At 40.4% G+C, this 21,064-nt stretch overlaps 1 protein-coding gene across 3 annotated transcripts in view; it reads left to right on the plus strand.

The window, feature by feature from the left end:
• DTWD2 (DTW motif tRNA-uridine aminocarboxypropyltransferase 2) overlaps window positions 1–15,962 on the plus strand; it is a 309,013-nt gene extending 293,051 nt beyond the window's left edge. For all 3 annotated transcript variants that reach the window (XM_075854815.1, XM_075854813.1, XM_075854814.1), the window contains exons 6-7: window positions 13,967–14,095; window positions 15,602–15,962. In XM_075854815.1, coding sequence (XP_075710930.1) covers window positions 13,967–14,095; window positions 15,602–15,772 — 300 coding nt within the window. In that variant the 3' untranslated portion in view covers window positions 15,773–15,962. The remainder of the gene's footprint in view (window positions 1–13,966; window positions 14,096–15,601) is intronic.
• The last annotated feature ends 5,102 nt before the right edge of the window (window positions 15,963–21,064 follow it).

Genomic DNA, 21,064 nt, shown 5'->3' on the forward strand with positions numbered 1-21,064 from the left:
AGGTAAAAATGGCAGATGCTATGTCAACATTAAAAACAGGGCTAGATTATTATTTAATGACGAATGGCATAGAGTGTCATAGTAAATCCAGCAATAAATGACATAATTAATTGAGAAAGGATGATCTTGATGGACTTGTGTCTTTTTTCAACCTATGTAACTACGTAAGCCTCTAATTTCTTTATGTCTAATCGGATTTTGCCGTTTCATAGCTATCTGTTGTATACAGATGTAGCCAAGTTTATCTTGACTCTGATAACTTGCTGCAGCGTGATATTATACAACAAAAGCCATTAAAACGTTATTGAAAAAGTGGAGTTAAAGTTTCTTAACACTGTGTATTTAATGCATTAAAAGTCAATATATAGACGGCTACATCTGTATGGTCTCAGTCCATTAAATGCATATAATGTACCAAAGTTTATTAAAACACAAAAGTTAAGTTTATTGTATATAGTATTAGTTAGTAGTTTATCCATCAAGACCCCTAGGGTAATCAAAAATAAGGGGCCTGGTTGCTCATTGTACAACCTGGGCCCCTTCATTGAATACACAGCACAGCGCTACACACATTTATGTGGCTGGTGTTGCAGCTCAGCCCCATTCACTTGATTTTGTACTATAATATACCGTACTTTATCAATACATAGGTTTGAACCGTAAATTCTGAAATTAGTCTATACGAAAACAAGCAGAGAATTACATTTCTCTGCACATACATGTCTTATGTTTTTGTGTATGGGAAATGACCTTTCTTGCAGAAATACATTTGGAAATCTTTATCTGGTAAGGAAAGAATTAGTCGTTGTAGAATGTGCTACAATGACGGTTACGCTATTGCAGTTTATGTTTTGTAATGCAATATTCATTTTGAACTATTCTTGAACAAGCTAAATGTTACTGTACAACAATTATTTTAATGCATCAATCTATGGAAGATATGGGAGTCAATATGGTGATGATAGAATCAGTATAATGGGGCGCCAACTGCTGCTCTTACTGTTGCAGCCAACGTCTCTCTCACTGTGTCAGCAACCAGCTCTCCATAGCATTGCGCGACTTTTTAAATGGTCAGGTGCATATCCGCTGGTTTGATTTGATAAAACCTGCTCAGAATATTGCCTAAACAAGGTATTTTGGCTCCTGTGAGTTTGTAAAGTTGTTATTCGTTTGCTATGCTTGACCTGGACTGTTTATTGTCTATGCTTTTTGATTGCTGCCTGGCCTGGCATATATTTTTTACCGTAATGCATTAAAATGCCAGTCCTGACCATGATTCTGTTACTATTCTTCAGGATGATATCTGCGTGCCGACAGCTGTTGCTATTGGGGACAACTCCAGGGATGTGACCTGGGGTTCCCTTTGTAATACCCCGTAAGTGGCATTTTAAGATGGAGATTTTAAAATCTATTAATCGTCCCTCCCTGGTTTAACCCTCAGACTAATCTAATAGTAACTCGGTGGCTTCACTCTTTGTCTATTGGCAAGTCCGTGACAATCAAAAAGGCAATCTTTTTGGGTATCACTATTGTATTGATAAAGATACTACCACAGCAGATGCGTTTGTTAAGAATATCTGCAGTGATTAAATGTATCCAAGCTGGGACTAGGTCATTACTTTTGTTGCACAGTTTTACATAATAGTTACACTTGGGTGCAATATACATGGAACACAATATTATTTTTCTATGATGCAGTTAAAATGGATTTTTCTGTGATTTCAAAAAGGTGCACACCTTTTTAACCATAAATGTAAATAAATTATCATTTGATTTGTCTCTTGTTTTAAGAAGAAAAAAAAAGACAGAGAAAACCCATTTGAACAAAAGTCATCCACACGCTGCGTAAATGATTAGCGGAAAAACACTCAGAAATTTACCTGCAGTCCGGAGCATGTCAATTGTATTTGTGTAATCGCTGCTTTTTTTTGTTGCGTTTTTTCCCCATTGAATTCAATGGGGAGGTAAAACCCACAACGAATAGCAGATGTTGCGATTTTTCCAGCAGAAAAGCTGTGCAAAAATCGCAACTCAGAAAAACAAAATCGTATACTTACCCAGAATTCTGTGGTCCTTCGTCCAGGCCAGCCTCCTGGGATGACGTTTTATCCCATGTGACTGCGGCAGCCAATCACAAGTTGCAGCAGTCACATGAGATCAAACATTATCCCAGGAGGCTGGGCCACAGGATGGAAGAGGGACGTGTCACCTATAAAACTTTTTTTTGTTACGCACGGTTTTCCGCAGCAGACATTCCTGCCAAAAAACTGCACCACAATTTGGTGCAGTTTGTCGTCCGGAATTCCACACAGCCGCCAGGGTGGATACGCTGTGCACCTTTACGCAGCGTATCTGCCCTATGTGAACATAGCCCTACAGTTCATTTTGCCATGTAGCACAAGCCTATTTTTAAGTGTGAAAATACCTTATTATAATAATAACCTTTATTTATATGTGGTAGAATATTCTGCAATCCCTGGAGCTTACATTACATTTTTGTAGTGCTATTTTAATCAGTATTTTCATATGTTACCATCATTACCGTATTGTTTTATGCAATTTGTATCATATTTCTGAACTTTTGGTATTGTATATGTAATGCAACTTCAGTAGCACCGCTAGACCTATCAACTTAAGCCTATTCATACATATTCAAACAATGAATATAGGCAGAAATGTAATCTACTGCCTTCATGCTTCCCACTGAGTCACTAGAAGCCAAGTACTCAGTATCTCCACAGGGAAGTCACAAAGCTGCCCACAGAAATAAGAACAGATTAAGAAATATATCAGGGAATGGTTTAAAAACAGAATAAAATATACATAATTGGATGAATCATAAAGAGTTCAAAAGCACAATCAGATGGTCAGAAGGGCTTTCTTCACTTCCAGCTAACTCCATGCATAGATGCTTCATATTTGTTTGCTATCGATTGTTTTGCAGGATATTTTAGAGCAGTAATTGGATTCCCAGTGTACAATCTGTGACGTGGCAGGGATGTCTGAATATATTTATAAGTGTTTGCGCAATTATTAATCAAACAAAAACCAAAACTTTTGCTTGGAGAACTCAATAGACTTGATTGAGTCTTCCAACTAAAAGTAACCCAAACATGGCAGAGTATAGACTAGCACTGCACAAGTGTACGGTGGACCTAGTAATGGAACATAATGTGCAAATGATGTTATTTCAAATACCATACTGGATGTTCTAATAAGTACAGGCAAGTCAGGGAAATGGTATCTTATTACTAGATGATAGCTTAAATATATTTAACGTTACAAATTATTTATATTAATAGCTTAAAAAGGGTAATACATTGTGGTAGTGTTTGCTCTATTTTATTTTGTGCCAGAAATATTATATTATTTTGCTGCTTGCAGAATTATGGAGCCTCATAATTAAAGCAGTTTTCCAATTTTATGACAGCATGTAGACATCAAAAGGTTGCATCAGTGCATGTCTAATAGCTGTGACTCACATTTTTAATCCTTAAACCAGTGGTGGGTAACCCATTATTTTTTGAGGGCCTCAGTTGTGTCCCTTGACCGCACAGTACAAGCATGATATTCAATGTTGCAGGCACCTGACAATCAGAAACCACACAGCTCTATGCCCCAGGGAAAAGACCCAGTCACATGCCCCACCAGAAAGGACCCAACCCCCATCTCCCCAAAGAAAAACACAGCCCCATGACCCAAAGAAACGTCACAGCCCCATGTACGTCAAGATACAATGGAGCCATATGCCTCCCTCAAGTAATGCCACAGCCACATGCCCCCTAATAAACTTCTCAGCAACATGCCCCCTTCTTGATCTCCGGTACTTCCTGTTTCCTACTGACATGAGCAAGAAGCACCCGCTTGCCGCATTAATTATGTATCCTCTAATATAGGGGTTACAAGGCAGGGGCACATGTGGTCCATTAGTTGCCCACAATTGTCTAAAACAACTAGATTCAGCTGCTTTGTAGCAAATGGTAGTTAGCAAAAACTATGTCCGACCTGGACTTATTTTTCAATTTCTTGATGCCCATGGAGGTTTCTGAAATGTCTAAATATGTAAGGAAACCCTAGGTAGAAAGTCACATTAAAGGGGGTTTTACACAGGATGATTATCGTGCAGACAAGCGTTCATATAACGCTCAATCATCTGCTGATCGTATCGGTTTAAAAAAAGTGAAATATTATCGTTGTCGGCAGCACATCTCCCTGTTTAACCCCTTCCCGACATTTGACGTATCCATACTCCAAAGTCGGGTAGGGGAAGTATGGAATATGGAATGGGCTCACGGAGTGAACCTGCTCCATACGATTAGAGATGAGCGAACTTATGAGAAGTTCGGTTTGGCTGGTTCGCCGAATTTCACGAAAAAGTTCGATTCGGACTGAACCTGTAATTTCCGTGCACCAAGCATGGTACTGTCCAGGGTGCTGAAACAGTTAATGGGCTGCACTAACTCTTTCAGCAACCTTGACAGTACCATGCTCGGCGCGCGAAAAATACAATTTTAATGTAATAAAAAATACGTTCATACTTACATTCCTCCTGTCCGGCCTCCAGCGATGACGTTTCATCCATCTCGTCGCTGCAGCTAATCACAGGCTGTAGTGGCGGTCACGCACGTCAGGATGACGTCAGAAGGCAGGCCTCCAGGGATGACGCTTCATCTCACGTGACCGCCTCTGCAGCCAATCACAGGCTGCAGCGGCCTCTGCAGTCAATCACAGGCTGCAGCGGCCTCTGCAGCCAATCACAGGCTGCCGCGTCAGGAAAGAAGGTCAGATTGGAGGAAGAAGAGGGACTCGTCACCAAGACAACGACCGGGTACGTATGAAATGCTTTTTATTTTATTTTTAATCAGCAGCCTCTTTTCTCTATCAGTGATTGATAGAGACAAGTGGCTGCCGATTAGTATAATATTTTTGTAATGTTTTTTCTGCCCGCCCGGGTTCAGTCAAAACGTGTTCGGCCGAACCCAGTGAAGTTCGGATTCGCTGCAAACCGAACTTTTCACGATGTTCGGACCGAAACCGGGTTCGGTTGTCCCGGTTCGCTCATCTCTACATACGATGCGGGTGTCGGCTGTATGTTACAGCCGACACTTCAGGCTGGGTTCACACACACTATTTAGGGACGTAATTCGGGCGTTTTAGCCCCGAATTACGTCCAAAAATGCGGCTCAAAAGCGTCGGCAAACATTTGCCCATTCATTTGAATGGGTCTTACGATGTTCTGTGCCGACGGTGATTTTTTTACGCGCCGCTGTCAAAAGGCAGCGCGTAAAAACGCCTGCGTCAAAGAAGTGCCTGTCACTTCTTCAGACGTAAATGGAGCCGTTTTCCCTTGACTCCATGGAAAAACAGCTCCAATTACGTTCGTAATGGACGCAGCGAAAGACGCCTGCACATGCCATTACGGCTGAAATTACGGAGCATTTTTCTCCTGAAAACAGCCCCGTAATTTCAGCCGTAACGGACGCTGCCATGTAAACATACCCTCAGAGTAACGAGCGGGATCGCGCTCGAGAGTGATCCCGCTCGTTTAACTTATTAAATGCCGCAGTCAATAGCGACCGCGGCGTTTAAATAGTTAGAAAGAGGGGGCGACCCCCTCTAACAGCTCATCGTGCCCCCCCACAATGCAATTGCGGCGTGGCGATGGTTGCTATGGCTGCCTGAGAGCCTAATGAAGGCACCCAGGTCCGCCATCTTTGTACTCCTATTAAGCGCTGTCTCCGGCAGGGCTTAATAGAAGCCTGTCAGAATCACGATATCCTGCAATACATTAGTATTGCAGTATATAGTGCAAGCGAACTAACGATCGCTGGTTGAAGTCCCGTAAATATTAGTAAAATAAAGGGTTTTTTTAATGTAAAAAAAAACTTAAGGGCGTGGCTTGGCAGCCGAGAGACATGGCAGCTTGAATCGAGAGCTACGGCAACATCAAAGCTACTTGCAAAGCTAAGCTCTTCTAAAAAGTGATTTCGGCACCTGAAAAGTAGTTATAACTACTCATGATGACAAGGGGCAAGAAAAGCCTTAAACAACAAGGCAAATTGGACTTCTACTTTGAGAAAGACCGGGAAGGAGAAGACGGGGCTGCTGGCCTCACCTCACATCCCTCTCCTTCAAGCCTGGGAAACCCAGCTTCACCTCACACCGCCAGCTCTTCCCAGGGTATGAGAAGATCCATACTCACCTCAACGGAAACCAGGAGGCCGACGCAGAAGAGAATTCCGGGATCCCGATACAGTCCTTTGGCAGCGGAGTCTCTGGATGAGGTTAGTGAAGAGGGCGCCACGAGGTTGACGCCATCTTCCCCTTCACTAAGCCCGGAGAAGCAGCGCTTCAAATTACAGGCGCAGTCAGGCCGAGACACTGAGGTAAGGGAGAGAGACTCTTACTCCCGGGGTTCATCTAACGATAGTCCAGCATCGGGCACCCTGATGAAGGAGATGCTGACGGTGTTTAGCACCTCTATACATTCAGAATTCACCGCCTTACTAGCCCCCATTACTGCTACATTGCAGGGACTCGGACAGCGAACACAACATATGGAGCACAAAATGGGGGAGTTTGCAACGTCCCATAACAACTTAGTGGACTCACATTCAGACATGACGGCAGAAATTGAAATCTTACAAGCTAAAGTAATAGATCTGGAAGATCGTTCTAGACGGAACAATATGAAGATTAGAGGAGTATCAGAGGACATTCAAACTGCAGATCTCACCAAATATGTACAAACACTCATGATGGCAATACTACCAACAAGTTCAGCTACTGACATCATAATTGATAGGGCACACAGAGTGCCAAAGCCGAAACACTTACCAGAAACCTTGCCTAGAGATGTCCTCATAAGGATTCACTATTATCACGTCAAAGACGCGTTGATGGCCGCGGTACGGTCGATGGGAGACATACCAGCACCATATCAGCATATTAAACTATGCTGCCGCATGCGTAAAAGCTTGTCACCAATAACAGCAACTTTACGTGATCATAACATCGCTTATAGATGGGGCTTCCCTGTTAAAATTCTGATATGCCACAATGGAACATTTCATGTTATTTCAAACCTGGTAGAAGGAAGAAAGTTTTTACAATCCAGGAACCTTCCTTGCCCGGAGACGACGGAGGATCAAGAGCTGTTACATAAAGAGTCACCAATACAGCGTGATATAGTTGCCGTTCGGAGTTCTGGCATGTCTCTGGGATTTGAGCCCTGAGAAATTGTCCCGGTATCCATCAACAGCTTATTCAGCTGTATATGTGTTTAAAGTGTGTGTGTGGTTGGTGCGACTCTACTTGGGTCATGAGGCACCTCAATAGGTTGGTTTGTTACCTATGTCTTTTGAACAGTGAAATGATAAAATTAGAGGATGTAACATTAGATATATCTAAGCATAAACTGAGAAATATAATGTCACCTTTTGCGAGTCTGGGAACATACATCGTTCTCCGCCGATTAGATAAACATATAGGTTCCAAAGGGACACGGGAATATCACGTGACACCTCACTCCCATACTCTCGTTGCTATACTATTTAGTAATGGTTAAATTTGTTTCTATAAATGTGAAAGGCTTGAACAGCCCTCACAAAAGAGCGTTTATGTGGAAAGAAGCTCTGACCCTGAAAGGGGATATACTGTGTGCACAAGAGACTCATATAGTAGAACAGGATGCTCATAGAATAAAACACCCCAAATTCCCTAACATTATCCTTTCTCATTATACTAAAAAGCAGAGAGGGGTACTCCTAGCAATAAGAAACACAGTTGCTTTTACTCCAATATCGTCCTTTTCGGATCCAGGAGGGAGATATATTATCAAGATAGGAGAGCTTAATAATATGTTATTTACAATAGTGGTGGCTTATGCCCCAAATACACATCAAATTCGCTTCATTAACAAATTATTTAACAAGATCAACAAGGTTAGACGAGGAGAACTAGTGGTATGTGGGGACTTCAATACCATCCATGATCCCATAATAGACTCCACGAGCGACAATAAAACCCACTACCAATCTTTAGCTCCTGTCTTACTCCGAGAAGACATATATGACATATGGCGTATTCAACACGACATAGAAAGGGATTATTCCTTTTATTCTCAAGTACACAAGTCTTATTCTCGTATAGATTTATTTTTAGTTGGTCGTTCTTTGATACAAAAAGTAGAAAAGTCGTCTATTGAACTGATTAAATGGTCAGATTATGCTGCTATAACTATGTGTGTTAAGGATGTTCATAACACAACTTCTCATTTTTTATGGAGAAATAATGCATATTTGATGTCTCACCCTAAGTATAAAGAAGAGTTGCGTAAGGGTATAGAAGAATATATTCTGCTGAATGTTAATTCTGTAAATGACCCTTTTGTGTTGTGGAACGCACATAAAGCGTATATAAGAGGTCTTTTTATAAAGTGGGGACATAGAGCAAAGAAGGAAAGAGATTGAAAGCTAGGGCGGTGAAGAGTAAGATACCATTCCTAAAGGAACCCCTAGGTAATACTAAAACATACTCACCTGAAGGTATAGCACAGAAATTTAAAGAATACTACGAATCCCTATATAATTTAAAGTCACATACGGCAAATTCACAATCAACCCAACAAGTCGTCAAAGATTTCTTGACTGACCTAAAACTGCCACGTTTATCACCACATCAATTAGAAGATCTCAATCTTCCCCTGTCAAAGATAGAGGTCTCCAAAATAATCAAGGCTCTCCCGCTTCATAAAGCTCCTGGCCCTGATGGCTTATCTGGAGCCTATTATAAAACTTTTGAAGAAGCTCTCCTCCCTCACTTGTTTGACGTCTTGAAGCACGCAATTATGAAAGGCTGTTTCCCGAAAGAAATGCTAAGTGCAGTGATAGTGACACTTCCGAAACCAGGGAAGACACCTGATTCACCGCAAAATTTCAGGCCCATATCCCTCCTTAATTCTGACTTAAAAATTTACGCCAAAGTTTTGGCAAACCGTCTGACAGACGTGATCCCATTTTTGGTCAACAGGGACCAGGTGGGTTTTGTTAAGGGGAGACAGGCAACGGAAAATACCAGGAGGGTTATTAATATTTTAGATTATGTAGATAGGAAAGGGACTAAAGCAGTTATGGTAACTCTAGACGCTGAAAAAGCCTTCGATAGGGTTAATTGGTCATTTGTCTTCACAGTCTTAGGGGAAATGGGATTTGAAGGTTCTATTACAAATGCAATCAGGGCTTTATATACTGTTCCGTCGGCAAGGGTTTTCGTCAATGGGGCTTTATCTAAAGTCCAACAATCCCCTCACTAACGGAAATTATTGCACATGTCAACAGCACATGCTCGCATGAGAAAATGATGGCACATAAGAACCATTCAATACCTAAATATGAGACAGAATGGGATACATGGTTGAGTAGCGCTCATAACCTTAATTTTTGAGGGGAAACAAAAAGAAGAGGAGAGTATAGTAAGAAGGAGACGAAGTAGTCATAATCCAAGAGGAAAGACAAGACAGTATTCCATAAGTAAGGGAATATATCATATGTACGGTGTTATTTCAACTGAAGGTTCTATTTCATAGGTACTGTTTTATTTTTGTTTTATATCTGGATTTTTCTTTGTACTGCATGTTTTGTATTAGGTTTGTCTGATAATGCAAGTATTACATATCCTATGCAACAAAAAGCAAATGTATGTTAATTTTGTGTTGAAAATATCAATAAAAACGTATTGAGTTAAAAAAAATAAAAAAAATAAATTAAAATATTAAAAGTAAAAAAAAAAACTTTTCCATTTTCCCCCTACAGCATAGTAAAAAAATAAATAAAATAAACATAATTGGTATCGCCGCATCCGTAAAGGCCTGATCTTTTACAATATATCATTATTTAACCCGCATGGTGCACGCCGTAAAAATAAATAAAATGTAAACACCAGAATCGCTCTTTTTTTAGTCACCTAATCTCCCACAAAAAATGAAATAAAAAGTGATCGAAACGTCCAAAATGATATCATTAAAAATTACAGCTTATCCTGCAAAAAATAAGCCCCATACCTCTTAATCGATGGAAAAATAAAAAAGTTATGGCTCTTAGAATTTGGCGACACAAAATAAATAACAAACGGGACAAGGTAAGGATGTCCATTGTCACCTCTGATTTTTGTCCTATCAATAGAACCATTAGCTCAAGCTATTAGACTACATCAAGAGATTCAAGGGATAAAAATAGGAGGCCGTGCTCATTGCATATCCTTATATGCAGATGACATAATATTAACTTTAGAAAAACCAGAAACGTCATTAGCAGCTGCATTTCAGATCATACAGAAATTTGGACAGATGGCGTTTTACAAAGTTAACATGGGAAAATCCCAAGCTATAGCCTTGAATTGCTCATCGTCGGACATCGGATCTATGAGGGGGAAATTCCAGTTGGATTGGCAACAATCACACATAAAATACCTGGGGGTTAATATCACTTCTAAAATGTCACAGTTATATCAAGTCAATTACTATACTATGTTATCTCAAATAGAACTAGAATTGAAACAATTAGCAGCACATGAAGTCTCGTGGATAGGCCGCATAGCCGCTTTTAAAATGTTAGTACTTCCGAAATTATTATACTTGTTCCGGACATTGCCGATAAAAATGCCCCTTTCCTTTTTCAATAAGGCAAATAAATTGGTAAACACATATATCTGGCAGAAGAGTAGACCGCGAATAGCGGCTAGACTACTGAATAAAGGGAAAAAACACGGGGGCTTGAGTTTACCAAATATTCAACATTACTACCTAGCTACCCAGGTATCTCAATTGAAAGATTGGTGGGAGGGAGACATCTCCAAAAATTGGGTACACATTGAAACATCAATATCCCCTATTCATAATCTAAAAGCTCTCCTAATAGTAAAATTACATTCCAAAACCCATGACTCTCACCTGCCCTATTTCCTAGATACTTCCTTACAGAATTGGGCAAAATTCCATACGTTAAGTGGTACATCTGCATTCTCTATACTCCCAATATCACCGTTAGACGCTCTAGAGTTCCTTATACCTGACTTGGACCTCAGGTCTTGGAAGAAAAAGGGTCTGACACAGATGTCATCCTTGATAGAGCATAGCCATTTGGTACAATTTAATTCCTTACATACCAAATATGGTATCCCGAACACTGAATTTTACAAATTTCTAAGAATCAGACATTTTTTGCAAGCGGAGGGTCAGTTTGAGGTTACAGCTAATGCGGACATATTCCGATTGTGGTCCCAAACTGGGATACATTCTAGAGGATTGCGGCCTTTATATGATCTCTTGGGATCTAAAAACACATTTGAAAAGTCTTCATCTTTTCTGGCATGGGAGAAGCAACTCACGAGTGAATATACTGAGCAGGATTGGACAAGTGCACTTACTTTCATAGCAAAAAATTTGAAATGCACCCTGCATTATGAATCAGTGATGAAAACGATGCTTCGTTGGTATTACACGCCAGATAAACTTCAACGCATATATCCAAATGCCTCTCACTATTGCTGGAGGAACTGCGGAGGTAGAGGAACTTTGATTCATATTTTATGGAAATGTCCACTACTCAAAAATTTGTGGAAAGCCACATTCCTTCTATTGTCAGACATCATAGGGATTACAATAGTTCCCTCCCCTTCACTAGCTTTACTTTTTTTAAACATTAAAGAGATTCCGAGGGAATTTAGAATAATGGCGGCGCATATACTTCTTGCGACCAAAATAGCCATAACTAGGTACTGGAAAAGTCCAACAATCCCCTCACTAACGGAAATTATTGCACATGTCAACAGCACATGCTCGCATGAGAAAATGATGGCACATAAGAACCATTCAATACCTAAATATGAGACAGAATGGGATACATGGTTGAGTAGCGCTCATAACCTTAATTTTTGAGGGGAAACAAAAAGAAGAGGAGAGTATAGTAAGAAGGAGACGAAGTAGTCATAATCCAAGAGGAAAGACAAGACAGTATTCCATAAGTAAGGGAATATATCATATGTACGGTGTTATTTCAACTGAAGGTTCTATTTCATAGGTACTGTTTTATTTTTGTTTTATATCTGGATTTTTCTTTGTACTGCATGTTTTGTATTAGGTTTGTCTGATAATGCAAGTATTACATATCCTATGCAACGGAAAGCAAATGTATGTTAATTTTGTGTTGAAAATATCAATAAAAACGTATTGAGTTAAAAAAAATAAAAAAAATAAATTAAAATATTAAAAGTTTAAAAAAAAACTTTTCCATTTTCCCCCTACAGCATAGTAAAAAAATAAATAAAATAAACATAATTGGTATCGCCGCATCCGTAAAGGCCTGATCTTTTACAATATATCATTATTTAACCCGCATGGTGCACGCCGTAAAAATAAATAAAATTTAAACACCAGAATCGCTCTTTTTTTAGTCACCTAATCTCCCACAAAAAATGAAATAAAAAGTGATCGAAACGTCCAAAATGATATCATTAAAAATTACAGCTTATCCTGCAAAAAATAAGCCCCATACCACTTAATCGATGGAAAAATAAAAAAGTTATGGCGACACAAAATAAATTTTCTTTTTTACACTTAGGTTTTTACTTGTAATTGTAGTAAAATATAGAAAAAACAATATATATTTGGTATCGCCGTAGTCATATGGACCCACAGAATAAAGTTAACATGTTGTTTTAATTGCACAGTGAATTCCGTAAAAACGGAGCGCAAAAAACAACGGAGGAATCATTTTTTTTTCACTTTCTACCCCACAAATAATTTTTTTCCCGTTTCCTAGTACATTATATGGCACAATAAATGGTGCTACAAAAAAACTACAACTCGTCCCGCAAACATCAAGCTCTCATAGGACTATATCGACGAAAAAATAAAAAAAGTTATGGCTTTTGAAATGTGGGGAGGAAAAAACGAAAATGAAAATCTGAAAAATGGCTGCGGCGGGAAGGGGTTAAACAGGGAGACACGCTGCCGACATGATAATAATGTGTGGGGATGAGCGATCGATGTAACGGCCGCTCGTCCCCATCCATAGCTCCGTGTTACAGGAGCTTGCGAGCGCCAATCTGCGATGTCTCGTTGATCGGCTGCATCGGCCACTTATAGGCCGGTGTAAAAGGGCCTTAAGTTCTTGAGTGAAGAGCCCCCTTACTGGCTTATCTAGGAAAGCAGTGGTAAAAATAAGACCTGAAATGACACACAATTATTAAAATGTAAGCAACAGCACAGTAAACGTAGCAGTGAGTGGATGGGGTGAAGTACAAGGTACTTTGGAAAATCATTGATCTTTGCATACATATGGAGAACCCTGGATGGGGATGTGCTAATATCTGTTTTTCCTCTTAGATGTTAGGCACCTTTTTATGCTCCAAACATCATAGAATGGATTTTTATAAAAATGTATTATACAGGTGTAGACGTTGCTGCATTTAGGTTTCGCAAAGTACAAGACACAGATATGATAATTACATGTTCCATCGCCATGTTGAAAATATACAGGTGTTTATAAAATATGGTTTGTTTGATCATTGAATTATGATATAATAAAATGTTTTTTTTTCTTTGCTGACATATCTTTCCAGAACAGATCATTTTAAGGTTAATCCTTGTTCTAACGGTATTATAGCGTTAGTCAAATTTGGACTCTCTTAGAAGCAAGTTCAGCAGGGATTAGGATTAAATATTACATTACACTGCTTTTAATTTATTAAAGAGAAGAGAAAAATTAGCATAGAAACAAAAATGTATCTGCTCTTTGTTGACATTGTGCATAATAAAGCAATTTTGGAATGAAATGATGTGGTAAATTAGATTATTGTAGGGTGGTGCTGTATGTCACCGTCCTGGAGCTATATTTAAGAATTGTTTTCATGAAATCCTGAGAACAAATTGTATCCTGTGCTAACTGGCTGATAAAATTTTTTTCAGGTGCAGTTGAAGACCACCATTTCAAGTCAATATGTTATTCGAACACAACCAACTAACATGTGTCTTTCCACCCTGGAATGTGCTGCAATTGCACTTTCAATAATGGAGAAAAACACAGAAATTAATCAGGTGGGCTTAACATATAAATACAGTGGAATCCAGTTTTAGGCTTCGTTCACATCTGCGTCCGGGTTCCGTTCTGGCGTTTCGTCAGAGCTTTCCATCAGAACGGAACCCTAACTGAAACAAACGGTAACCATAGCTTTCCGTTTGCATCACCATTGATTTCAATGGTGACGGATCTGGTGCAAATGGTTTCCGTCGACTACGATAGTCATTCCGTCAAAACGACAGAACCCTTGCACGACTGAGACAAACGGAAACCATTTGCACCAGATCCGTCACCATTGAAATGGAATCCGTCACCAATGGTGATGCAAATGGAAACCTATGGTGATGCAAACAGAAATCCTGTGCATGTTTTCCCCTCCAGGAGTAGCCCCTGATCTCACTGTACATATATGGATAGTGACACCAGGGGCTTCTCCAGTAGCGGAATCCCCGACACAGAGCGATCTGACACCGAGATTCCGCTCCTAGAGAGAGCCGCTGACATCATTGTCCATATATGGATAGTGACACCAGTAGCGGAATCCCCGGACAGAGTGTCGGCTGGGGATTCCGCTCCTGGAGAGAGCGACTAACGTCACTGTGCAAATGGACAGTGACGTTAGTGGCTCTGTCTAGGAGCGGAATCCCTGGCCAGTGTTATCTGACACCGGGTATTCTGTTCCTAGAGTCAGTTCAGGGGGTGCTATTTACAGTGGGGGTTGTGATGCTGTCTACAGTGGGGGGGTTTGCTATCTGCCGGGGGGGGAGTGGCACTATCTACAGCGGGGATGGAAAGGCAGCGAGGGCACCCTCTAGGAGGGGAATTCTCGGCCAGAGCGCTGGCCGGGGATTCCGATGCTGGTGGGAGTTTAGGTGGGAGGGAGTTTAGGTGGCACTATTTACAGAGTGTTTTGCAGGTGTTGTGGGTGGCACTATCTACAGTGGGGGGTGTATTCCGGTGCTCTCAAAGCCCCGGGCACACGTAAGAGTGCAGTGCTGCTCACACTGAAGCAGCACTGCACTCATTAAACCCCTTCCAGGCTGCCGCTTTCTATACACATGCTGACTGCACGGGAAATCGGCAGTTAGAACGTATATAGCCGTATGGCAGTCGTGAAGGGGTTAAGTGTATAGTGAGAACTCTGTTCTGCATGTTGACCTGCCTTCTACAAGAAATAAGGTGGGTTTTTTTTTTGGAGGGGTGTTAAATATAAGGGTTCACACGTGGTAGATTTGTTGCAGAAATTTTTGTTTTGTTCCAAACATCTGAATATGGTTTGTGTAAACAAATGCTGCAGAAAAAAACCCATTCAGATGTGTTGGATGGGTTTTCCCTAACATGGGAAAAAAAATGTATGAAAATGTTTTCAGATCTTTTTTTTTTTTCCTTTTAGATAAAAAGATAGAATATTTTTACTCATAAAGATACTGTAAGGACTGTTGTCAGATGCAATCTGAATTTTACATTTTACCATGACTGTGTACCTTGTATATATTTACACCTTCTTCTAATTTATTTGGCAGACCATCCTCCGCCCACTGCAGGCACTGTGCGCTTTCCAGCTACAGCATGGTGCTCAGATTCATCACAGCAAGGAACATCTGCTAAAAAATGGCCAGTACAAGAAACCCATGCCAAAGAATAAACGCAAACTCAAGAAGATGGAGCTTCTAGTTAACAATGTTAAAATTTAATCATCTTCTATTTATCATGATACAATGTGACAGTTTTTAAGCTGATCAAATGTTGCCTTTATTGGTTAAATGGGACTAGATTTTTTTCATGGGAATAAGACTATTGCAGTCCTGGCTATTTTCAGCAATAATCTTTGTATATCCCTGGTCCTTAATCATTTATTTTACTTATTAAAATAAAATTTTGTAATCTTTGTGGCATTTCTGTAGGCATTTTTAATTGCGACAAATATCTCAGAATGGCTATACTATCATGTATTTGCTTTGGTTTTAGATACATGGACGATAACGGTTAAGTACAAGTAGCGTTATATAACAGTAAATTCACAATTATTGATATTGAAAGTTTTCGGACCTAATCAGAACTGAGTAAGTTTGAGGGAAATATAATAGGACACAACATGAATACATATTTTAATGCACTCAGGAGACTTCTTGTTAATTTTGAAATTGCATATATAACTATTCTTGCTATCAGAACTGCTCCCTTTATGAGCAGTTTCATTCCTATAATAGAATATGGAAGCTCACCAGAAGACACAGGATCATTTTTTGACAGTGTAAGGAGAATGTGAATTCTATAGATGCCACTGGGATTTAGCACTGGCTGACCCAGGAGCCCGGAGGCTAACGGACTTCCGGGATTCACCAGGGACCTCCACGAGGAGGTTTTGATTTCACATGGTAAAAACCTACAGGTCATGGTTCCATGGGCAGTCTTCCTGGAAAGGTGGCAAAGATTTACCAAGGCAGGGTGTAAAGGATTATCCAAAGAATAGCCGGGCAAGCAGAGGTCAGTGTACCAGGCAATTCAGCAAAGTCAAATGCAATCCAGGGAGCTCAAGAATAAGGCTGGGTTCACACGACCTATTTTCAGAAGTAAACGAGGCGTATTATGCCTCGTTTTACATCTGAAAATAAGGCTACAATACGTCGGCAAACATCTGCCCATTCATTTGAATGGGTTTGCCGACGTACTGTGCAGACAACCTGTCATTTACGCGTCGTCGTTTGACAGCTGTCAAACGACGACGCGTAAAAATACAGCCTCTTGAAAAGAAGTGCAGGACACTTCTTTCAGACGTAATTTGAGCCGTTCTTCATTGAACTCAATGAAGAGCAGCTCAAAATTTACTGCTGTCAGAGAAGCCTTGCAAAATGCGAGGAGGAGCATTTACGACTGAAACGAGGCAGCTGTTTTCTCCTGAAAACAGTCTGTCATTTCAGACGTAAAAGCCTGCTACCGTGTGCACATACCCTAAGGGTATGTGCACACGTAGTGACCAAAAACGTCTGAAAATATGGAACTGTTTTCAAGGGAAAACAGCCCCTGATTTGAAGACGTTTTTTGAGTAACTCGCGTTTTTCGCTGCGTTTTCGTGGCGTTTTTTACGTCCGTTTTTGGAGCTGTTTTCATTGGAGTCTATGAGAAAACGGCTCCAAAAACGTCCGAAGAAGTGTCCTGCACTTCTTTGACGAGGCAGTCATTTTACGCGTCGTCGTTTGACAGCTGTCAAACGACGACGTGTAAATTACAGGTCGTCGGCACAGTACGTCGGCAAACCCATTCAAATGAATGGGCAGATGTTTGCCGACGTATTTGAGCCGTATTTTCAGGCGTAAATCGAGGCATAATACGCCTCATTTACGCCTGAAAATATGTCGTGTGAACCCAGCCTAACAGTCAGATCAAACAATCTGTGTCAGCACATGAACAAAGCAACAAGGGGGATGAAAATGTTGTTTTGGCAATGAGACTGATAATGCTTTTTATAGCGAGGAGACATTGATGACATTATGGAGGAACTGTGCGGAGTGTGACAAATCACTGGAGTGCTTGGAACAAGGAGACAGTTAAAAAGTTAGTGGGCATCGCCAGCTACGAAGAAGAGCATGTAAATACATAAATTAAAAGTTTGGGAAGGTCTTTTACAGAGGAAGCTTTGGCAATAGAAACCAAAGATAGGTAAGTTTGTTACAGTACTCTTAAAGGTAAACTGACACCTTCCTGGGTTGTGGAATTCTTGTAGGATTTCTTTAACCCCTTAAGGACGCAGCCTAGTTTTGGCCTTAAGACTTAGAGCCCATTTTTCAAATCTGACATATTTCACTTTGTGGTAATAACGTTGGAATGCTTAAACCTATTCTGAGATTGTTTTCTCGTGACACATTGGGCTTCATGTTCGTGGTAAAATTTGGTCGATATATTCAGTGTTTATTGGTGAAAAATTGCAAAATTTAGAGAACATTTTGAAAAAATAGCATTTTTATACCACCCAAAATAGTTACTAGTTCACATTTCCCATATGTCTACTTTAGATTGGCATCGTTTTTTGAACATTCTTTTATTTTTCTTGGACGTTACATGGCTTAGAACACAAACAGCAATTTCTCATATTTTTAAGAAAATTTCAAAAGCCTTTTTTTTAAGGTACCTGTTCAGTTCTGAAGTGGCTTTGAGGGGCCTATGTATTAGAAACTCTGATAAAACACCCCATTTTAAAAACTAGACCCCTCAAAGTATTCAAAACAGCATTTAGAACGTTTTTTTACCCTTCAGGCATTTCACAGGAATTAAAGCAAAGTGGAGGTGAAATTTGCAAATTAAATTTTTCTTGCTGAATTTCAATTTTATTCAATTTTTTTTCTGTAACACAGAAGGTTTTACCAGAAAAATACTACTAAATATGTATTGTCCAGATTCTTCAGTTTTTAAAAATGTCCCACATGTGGCTCTAGTGCACTCGTGGACTAAAACACAAGCCCTAGAAGCAAAGAAGCACCTAGTGCATTTTGATGAATCTTTTTTATCATAATATATTTTAGGCAGCATGCCAGATTTGAAGAGGTGTTGAGGTGCCAAAACAGTAGGAATCCCCCAATAGTGACCCCATTTTGGAAACTACACCCCTCAAGGAATTCATTTATGGTTGTTGTTACCATTTTGACTGCATAGTTTTGTCACAGCATCTATTTGAATTGGGCTGTGAAATTAAAAAAATGAAATTTTTTCCAATAAGATGTAATTTGTGATCGAAATTTCTTATTTTCACAGGGAACAAAATACCCCATTTTGTTTCCCAATTTGTCCTTAGGGCGGCAATACCCCATTTGTGGGGATAAACTGCCGTTTGGGCCCATGGGAGGCTTCAGAAGGGAAGGAGCGCTATGTCTTTGTTGGAGTCCAGATTTTGCTGGATTGGTTTTCAGGTGCCATGTCGCAATTGCAGAGCCCCAGAGGTATCAAAGCAATGGAAACCCACCAGAAGTGACCCCATTTTGGAAACAGCCCTCAAGGAATTCATTTATGGTTGTTGTTATCATTTTGACCCCACAGTTTTTTCACAGCACCTACTTGAATTGGGCTGTGAAATAAAAAAAAAAAACATTTTTTCCAATAATATGTTATAATTTTTTATCAAAATGTCTTATTTTCACAAAGAACAAAATACCCAATTTTGTTGCCCAATTTCTCCTGAGTGCAGCAATACCCGATTTGTAGCAATAAACTGGCGTTTGGGCCCATGGGAGGCCTCAGAAGGGAAGGAGCGCTGTGTGTTCTTTGGAGTGCAGATTTTTCTGGATTGGTTTTCGGGTGCCATGTCGCATTTGCAGAGCCCCAGAGGTATCAAAGCAATGGAAACCCACCAGAAGTGACCCCATTTTGGAAACTACACCCCTCAAGGAATTAATTTATGGGTAATGTGACCATTTAGACCCCATAGTTTCTTCACAGAACTTATTTGAATTGGGCTGGGAATTAAAACAAAATACATTTTTTCCAATAATATGTAGTTTTGGCTGAAAATGTCTTATTTTCATAATAAATAAAATACCCCATTCTGTTGCCCAATTTGTCCTGAGTGCAGCAATACCCCATTTGTGGTGATAAACTGCCATTTGGGCCCATGGGAGGGTTCAGAAGGAAAGGACCACCATTTGGCCTACTGGGGATTTTCTGGTGCGAAGTCATGTATGCAGAAGCCCCTGAGGTACCAGTACAGTTGAAACCCCCAAGAAGTGACCCCGTTTTAAAAACTACAAGGCATTCATATAGAGGTGTAGTGAGCATTTTGACCAGAGACATACACCCCATAAACTGTAATGTGGGTTTTCACGGGTATTTCAAAACCATCAATGTGGCTGTTATCAGCTGCCTGGGCACGCAGCAGGGCTCAGAAGGGAAAGATGAGGGGAGATCAGCTGTGCGGAGTGCATCAGGGTAAGTAAAACTGGGCTAGATTAAAAATCAAGGGATGTATGATACATTTTAAAACACTTATACAGAGCCTTAGTTTTTCAGGACACGTGTCACATTGATATATTGTGTCCTCCCTTATCCCCCTCTTATAGCAGACTTTGCACCTCTTTTGATTTATGCCCTTCTTGGGGACCTTCTCCTGGAAAGTGTTGCCCTGGTACGATGCGTGGGTGCCCCCCCCTTCTTGGTCCCTAAAAATTTGTTTCTTGATAACCACCTCTTGAAATTCCAGGAAAGTTCCAGTCTGGCCTGCACATCGACGTAGCACGTACGCATTGTACAATGCCGTCTGTATGAGGTGCCCGGCCAGCTTCTTATACCACACCACATGGCGCTGTAGGGCTTCATCTGACATGTCCACCCCTTCCATGTACCTATTGTAGTCCAGGATGCAGTCTGGTTTGGGGGTCTCTGTACTGGTACCTCGTACAGGTACATGGGTACTGGTGTGGCCATGTATTGTTGTCAATACAAGGACATCTCTCTTGTCCTTGTACTTGACACACAATATGTTGCTGCTAGATTGTGCCCTGCTCTCACCCCTTCTGAGTGTTTGTCCAAGCAGAGTCTTAGGGAGGCCTCTCAGATTTATTCTAGCAGTACTTCTGGAAGCGAGGCAGTTGAAGAGTGGGACGCTGGTATAAAAATTATCCAGGTAGGGGTGGTAACCCTGGTCCAGCAGTGGGTGCACCAAATCCCACACAATTTTTGCATTAAAGGCAACCTGTCACCAGCATTTCACCTATTAAACCGACTATACCTGGTGGTAGTGGGTGAAAAATCATTTCTATATAACCTATAATTATCTTCTTAGTCGGCTCTGTAGCTTTAGTATTTAGCTTTTTAGTGTTCCCACACCGTATGCTAATGAGCAGAAAAGAGTCAGATCTTCATTTGAAAAGAGTCAAATCTTCATTTGGAAAGAGTCATCCCTTCATTCCTCAAGTCTTTCCAAGTTTACTTCGCCTCCTTACTTTTGATTGACAGCTCCTCGCCTTCCCCCAGCACACAAAATCCTGCGCTTGTGCATT

This window comes from Rhinoderma darwinii, chromosome 1 (genome assembly GCF_050947455.1).
Source record: "Rhinoderma darwinii isolate aRhiDar2 chromosome 1, aRhiDar2.hap1, whole genome shotgun sequence".
Classification (NCBI taxonomy): Eukaryota; Metazoa; Chordata; class Amphibia; order Anura; family Rhinodermatidae; genus Rhinoderma; species Rhinoderma darwinii.